This window comes from Thalassophryne amazonica, chromosome 4 (assembly GCF_902500255.1).
Source record: "Thalassophryne amazonica chromosome 4, fThaAma1.1, whole genome shotgun sequence".
NCBI lineage: Eukaryota > Metazoa > Chordata > Actinopteri > Batrachoidiformes > Batrachoididae > Thalassophryne > Thalassophryne amazonica.
In genome coordinates this window covers 32,920,847-32,927,404 of record NC_047106.1, presented here as the reverse complement: position 1 = coordinate 32,927,404, position 6,558 = coordinate 32,920,847, and the positions used below count along the sequence as shown (strand labels likewise).

At 42.0% G+C, this 6,558-nt stretch overlaps 1 protein-coding gene across 2 annotated transcripts in view; it reads left to right on the top strand.

Moving 5' to 3' along the window:
- Positions 1-1,398: 1,398 nt before the first annotated feature.
- The window catches only part of prpf8 (pre-mRNA processing factor 8), a 35,793-nt gene continuing 30,633 nt past the window's right edge, over positions 1,399-6,558 (top strand). The window contains exons 1-6 of one of the 2 annotated variants that reach the window (XM_034169361.1): positions 1,399-1,556; positions 4,757-4,877; positions 4,972-5,140; positions 5,581-5,745; positions 5,818-6,036; positions 6,120-6,332. In XM_034169361.1, coding sequence (XP_034025252.1) covers positions 4,769-4,877; positions 4,972-5,140; positions 5,581-5,745; positions 5,818-6,036; positions 6,120-6,332 — 875 coding nt within the window. In that variant the 5' untranslated portion in view covers positions 1,399-1,556; positions 4,757-4,768. Of the gene's footprint in view, positions 1,557-4,756; positions 4,878-4,971; positions 5,141-5,580; positions 5,746-5,817; positions 6,037-6,119; positions 6,333-6,558 lie in introns of those variants that run through there. The other variant, XM_034169362.1, reaches the window with a different exon arrangement.

The window sequence follows — 6,558 nt, the reverse complement described above, 5'->3', positions numbered from 1 at the left end:
TCAATACCACAGAACTCACCTGGAGTTTGATGCCTCTGTTTGAAGGGTACGCTTGAAAAAAGACATTACTATAAGAATATACAGTCTTGTGCCATAAAATTAATACCTGGACTTAAGACGCTTACGAAGAATGATTTATTTATTTAATACCCGTTGACTTGATCTCTTGGACTGCCAACACTTCCTTTTAGATGCCTCCAGAGGGGATATGATTGAGATTTTTTTTAGATCATCATCTATTATAATGCTCTATCCACCAATTTAATCAATCTGAAAAATCCACCAGGACTAAGACATCAACATAAGCTTCTCAAAGAACACTGTCATCTGAACACACACTTACATTCTTTCACGAATATAGACTCATTAACGTGGAATAGTCTATTTGAGGATGTGGTATCAAGTGGGAGCATAAACATGTTTAAAAAATACTGGACAAATACTGGATTAAACATCTAATGAAATTCGATGGGGAGTCGGGCAGAGGACACCACCCATCGATGCATGTTTTGTCTACATAGGAAGGTCTAGGAAAAGAGGTGGGAAAGCGCCTGGTCCCAGAAATGTCCTAAGGTAAAACTTTCTCGATTTATCAATTTTTATCCATTTTATTTATATAGCGCCAAATCACAACACAGTTGTCCCAAGGCGCTTTATATTGTAAGGCAAAGCCATACAATAATTACAGAAAAACCCCAACAGTCAAAACGACCCCCTGTGAGCAAGCACTTGGAGACAGTGGGAAGGAAAAACTCCCTTTTAACAGGAAGAAACGTCCAGCAGAACCAGGCTCAGGGAGGGGCAGTCTTCTGCTGGGACTGGTTGGGGCTGAGGGAGAGAACCAGGAAAAAGACATGCTGTGGAGGGGAGCAGAGATCAATCACTAATGATTAAATGCAGAGTGGTGCATACAGAGCAAAAAGAGAAAGAAACACTCAGTGCATCATGGGAACCCCCCAGCAGTCTAAGTCTATAGCAGCATAACTAAAGGATGGTTCAGGGTCACCTGATCCAGCCCTAACTATAAGCTTTAGCAAAAAGGAAAGTTTTAAGCCTAATCTTAAAAGTAGAGAGGGTGTCTGTCTCCCTGATCCGAATTGGGAGCTGGTTCCACAGGAGAGGAGCCTGAAAGCTGAAGGCTCTGCCTCCCAGTCTACTCTTACAAACCCTAGGAACTACAAGTAAGCCTGCAGTCTGAGAAGGAAGCGCTCTATTGGGGTGATATGGTACTATGAGGTCCCTAAGATAAGATGGGACCTGATTATAAATAAATAAATGCATGCATTTATCACAATATTTATTATATAATATATAACAACGTTACTCGATACATGGGGAATCGGACTGGATCCAATAGATGGCAGTAGTGCATCTCCTTGGATGGTAGCTGTTGTGAAAACTTACGGAAGAAGAAGAAAAACATCGTGTTGTGTTTGTGAGGAGGCCGCTGTTTGTTGTTCTGTGTGATGTACTTTTAATTCAATAATTATATACTTTTGTGTGAAAGAAGATTGTTTGCGACCTTCTCAAGTTGCCTCGGGAGTGAAGGTAGCAAGGTGAGTGCTGGATGAATTTGCATTTTTTTTTTTTTTGTCAGCACTTCGCTGCTATGCTGCTTTAGCTGCAAGCTAGCGAAAACGTTTTTTCTACGTTTGGCCTAATTGGCTTCTGCGTTGGTCTTGCTTAAAAACTTGTGGTTTTAATGCAGTGAAATCCGTTAAATTCATTACTTGTTCTTGTTGCATCAAAGCCACCACTAGGGATTATAATAAGTTATTTCAATTCATATTGATGTGTGGAAGCGTTTGTGGAAGCGACGTCGTTATATTAGCATTAGCTAGCTAGTTAACTAATGCCGCGTTAACAACATTGAGTCGGATTTGTCAATCAAGTTTCTTTTTTTGTTGTTTTTTTATTATCGCCAGCTTGTTTAAAATGGGACTACGGTTTTATTTTTCTCCATTGCTTTTGAAGATGTCATATTGCATATCCTGATTAATAGAATATAATAGTATAATAGTTGTTTGCTCTAGCCAATAGTGAGTACGAAAATCAGATTTGTTCAGACACAAGTCAGAAACATTGATTATCAACATTGATGTCGTTTTAAGTGTTTTCATATAATTTTTAGAGCCAGCTGGCTAGTTCAATTTAAAACTTTCATTCATTTAATAACACAAATGCTTTAAGTTGAGAAGACAAAAGATTAATTTTGTAATATTAGAGAAATCCTTTCCTTTGTCGTTCACCCCTGTGGTTGAAGGATGATGATGATGTTTGAAGAAATGTAGCTAGGTCTGTCATGAATACAAATTTTGCAGATGATATATTGTCTTTGAAAATATCACAGTAAATGATATTTTCACTGATATCATTTTAAAACCATTTTGTGCTATTGATATTGTGATAATATAGCATAAAAATGCAAATGCAGCCTTTTAAAAGGCAGTAAACTTTTAGTTCTGAAGAATTTTCAACATTGGAATCTATATACAGATGGTTGCCCAGTTCCGGATCACCTTTTTTAAAGTCCCGCTATACAGAGCCATAATGCAACTGAATGTCCTTTGTATTGGGTATTTGGATGTTATTTAGCTGAAAAGGTCTGGGTGGAGTAGCACTTCTACTTAAAGTGTGAAGCCACATTATGTGTGGTGCAAACATTTGCCAGAAATGGATCACTTTTGCCAGTTCCGGATCACAACACTCTGCGTCACATTGGGAGCATTCCTGGCATCTGGCTGGAGCCCTTCTAATGCAGAATGACACACACTGTGCCCGAGAATGTGTTTTGAACACAAAATGATATAAATTATACTTATTAAATGAAAATTTACTTTGGTTCGAAAAGCGTCGTTATACGTTTTTACGAGCAAAAAATGAAGTGTGGAGGTGAGATTTCTCCCGAATTAAAAAGTACAAGCCCCCACAATCATGTCCATTCGTGACGTTGAGATGACCCCCAAAGTCCACATGACTCAACTACAGACACGAGGCTGCTGCTTCAGTGATCAGCAATCGGCAAATTTTCGCGTCGGAGATAAATGCGCGCAGCAATTAAACAGCAAGACATAACACACTGACATTTTCTACCCAAGTAAGTATTTTCCCACTCTAGAACCAAAAACACTGAACGGCTAACTCACCTTTGCTACATTTCAGAGATCGTTACTTTAAAACTTGCAGAAATGAGTGAGTCAGAAAAAGCGCGCACACCACAGACACCGGGATGTTTTGATTCCTCTGCTGGTTACAAGGATGACTGGATCCGGTCGAGCTTATGGTCGTTTGTAGACAAAACATCAATCTTTCTATTGGTACCAAGTATTAGCTTAATCGTGCTGATTACGAGAAATGGCGGCGCAAAAACTACAGCAGTGATCCGGAACTGGGCAAGTGACTGTATATATAAAATACAATACATATTGCAGTGAAAGCCAGCTCTCTGAGATCTCACGAGTTTTTGCTGGATTTGAAACCTCGAGGGTGAATTGATTGCTGGTGTCACAGACCGAATGCCCCCCCTCCTAAAAATCAGTACGCCCTACCTTCACTGCGCATGCGTCATCAACCGCGGTTCACAGATTATCACCTCGTTTCTGCTTAAAGCTGCATTCCAGTCATCTATCTCAGCAATGCATATTTAAGCTTTTGTACAACAATCATTTCCACATAAATTCAGCATTATTTCATAATGAGCAACAGGGGAAGTGATTTGTTAGCCACAGCCACGTGAGCTGCTAGCTGCTGCCTGCTGCATTCACTGCGCATCATTTCAAAGCATCGCAGATTGTCGCCTCATTTCTGCTTAAAACTGACTTTAGAATGATTTAAGAGGTTTTACCTTATCTGATGGTTAATGTTCCCATTATTCCCTTTGATCGCTTTGGGTGAAGAGTCTGTCTCAGACGAGCTGCTGAGGTCCCAAATGTCCACAATTTCTCGGATAGTCACACGACTGAAAAGCCACCGAAAGCCGTCTGAATCTTCCGAATGGTGGAAGATTCCTGTGAGGCTTCAACATGGTGGAGCTTTTGTTCCACCGTCAGCTTCGTGCCCAAGCCATCGGCATGAATTTCGCTGCAATTCTTTTCGTGGCAAAATCTTCTGTCACAGTGGAATGTGCCGAGAAAGTGCTGATGTCCACCTCTTACGCAATTTCTCAGATAGTCACACGACGGTCCCACATCACCACAGCGTTCACTTTGGAATGAGCTGGTCATTTCAGCATGTTGATGGCCGCCCGGAGCGTGGCTTGCTGTCCACCATTGTGCGGACGTCTTTAAACCGGTTGTACCGCTCCTTAATCTTTGTGATACCCATAGGATTGTCACCGAAAGCCGTCTGAATAATCCAAATGGTTTACACCTGGCTGTCACCCAGTTTCTGGCAAAATTTGATGCAGTTGCGCTGCTCCAGTCATTCCGCCATTTCCTTGCAAAGAAAAAAACGAGAGACTACACCCATCCTCACGCAAAGGCTGCTTACAAGCAAATGACGCAATCGACAGGCGTGAAAAAAATTCACGCATGCGCACGAAGGTTCAAGGTTGGTTCATGCAAGCACACGTGATTCAAATCCATCAAGTTTTTGAAAAAAATAAAAAGGTCAGATACTTTTCTAACAGACCTCGTACAGTAGCTTTAATCTAGTGAGGCACAGAGCAAGGAAGAGATTTGCGTCAGGCCCTGCAGCACCATTGGACACTAAATTTAAACTGAGTTTTTTAATTAAACACTTTTGTATTTCATTTCAGTTGTGAGGTGCCATGGCAGCTACCTTTCCCTTTAGAGGTATCCCTGCAGGGTTGCCACCTGGTGTCCCCCCTCCTGCACCAGTTCCAGACTACATGTCGGAGGAAAAACTGCAAGAAAAAGGTTTGCCGCAGTCATTCAGTGCAGCAATACACATGTTGTTGCATTCCGAACCGCCTTTGTTTGATTCTGTGTCATTTTATATCAATGTATGTAGCGAGGAAATGGCAGCAGCTGCAGGCGAAGCGCTACTCAGAAAAGAGAAAGTTTGGCTTTGTGGATGCTCAGAAGGAAGACATGCCACCTGAACATGTCCGCAAGATCATCAGAGACCATGGAGATATGACCAACAGAAAGTTTCGCCATGACAAGCGGGTCTACCTTGGGTAATTGAACTTTCCAATTTATTGTTGAAAAATGTACTGTTCAGTTCATGTTAGTTTAAGCTGGAAATGTTTTTCTTTAGTCTGCAGAGTTTTATTTTAAAGCTGGCTTTTGATGTGTGTGCAGTCACTATTAAAAACATAACTACAACCCTGGTGATGGTCTAGTGGTTAAGGTGTTGGGCTTGAGTCCAGAAGATCATGGGTTCAAATCCCCGCCTGACTGGACAATCACTAAGGGCCCTTGGGCAAGGCCTTTAATCCCCTATTGCTCCCTGTGTGTAGTGAGCGCCTTGTATGGCAGCACCCTGACATCGGGGTGAATGTGAGGCATAATTGTAAAGCGCTTTGAGCATCTGATGCAGATGGAAAAGCGCTATATAAATGCAGTCCATTTACCATTTAACCCTGTCTTCTCTTCTGTCGTAATCTTTGTTCAACAGTGCTCTAAAGTACATGCCTCATGCAGTGCTGAAACTTCTGGAGAACATGCCGATGCCATGGGAGCAGATTCGAGATGTGCCCGTCCTCTACCACATCACTGGAGCTATTTCCTTTGTCAATGAAATTCCTTGGGTTATAGAACCGGTTTACATTGCTCAGTGGGGGTAAGAGAGAGTTCATTGTAAAATCAAGTAAGAATGTCTTAAACTTTAACGTGCTTCTTTTCCTCAATCCAGTACCATGTGGATCATGATGCGTCGTGAGAAACGTGACCGCCGGCACTTCAAACGCATGCGTTTTCCTCCATTTGATGATGAGGAGCCGCCGCTGGACTACGCGGATAACATCCTTGACGTGGAACCTCTGGAAGCCATCCAGATGGAGCTGGACCCTGAGGAGGATGCTTCAGTTGCAGAGTGGTTCTATGAGCACCAGCCCCTCAGAGACACTGCCAAGTAGAAGACTTTACATAATTTATTATACCCAGACATTTATTATGAATGTCTATTTTTTCTAATTTCACTTGTGTTATCTTAAGGTTTGTGAATGGCACCACCTACCGTCGTTGGCAGTTCACTCTTCCAATGATGTCCACGCTGTATCGCCTTGCCAACCAGCTGTTGACTGACCTGGTGGACTTCAATTACTTCTACTTATTTGACCTAAAGGCTTTCTTCACTTCCAAGGCGTTAAATATGGCCATCCCTGGAGGGCCAAAGTTTGAGCCCCTAGTCAGGGACATCAATCTGCAGTAAGCTTTTCTTGCCATTCCTGTATCCTTCTCTTGATTTTTGAACCAGTATGATTACTTAGCTAGGTGATGAATAAGCACTTATATTATTTTAAGTACCATATCTGTGTCCAGTTATAGACAACTTCATGACTCACCCAAAAAACCTTTGGGGAGTCACATAGCTTAGCGCAGGGGTGGGCAATCATGTGCCATGAAGGGCCAAGACAGTGCAGGTTTTCCTTGC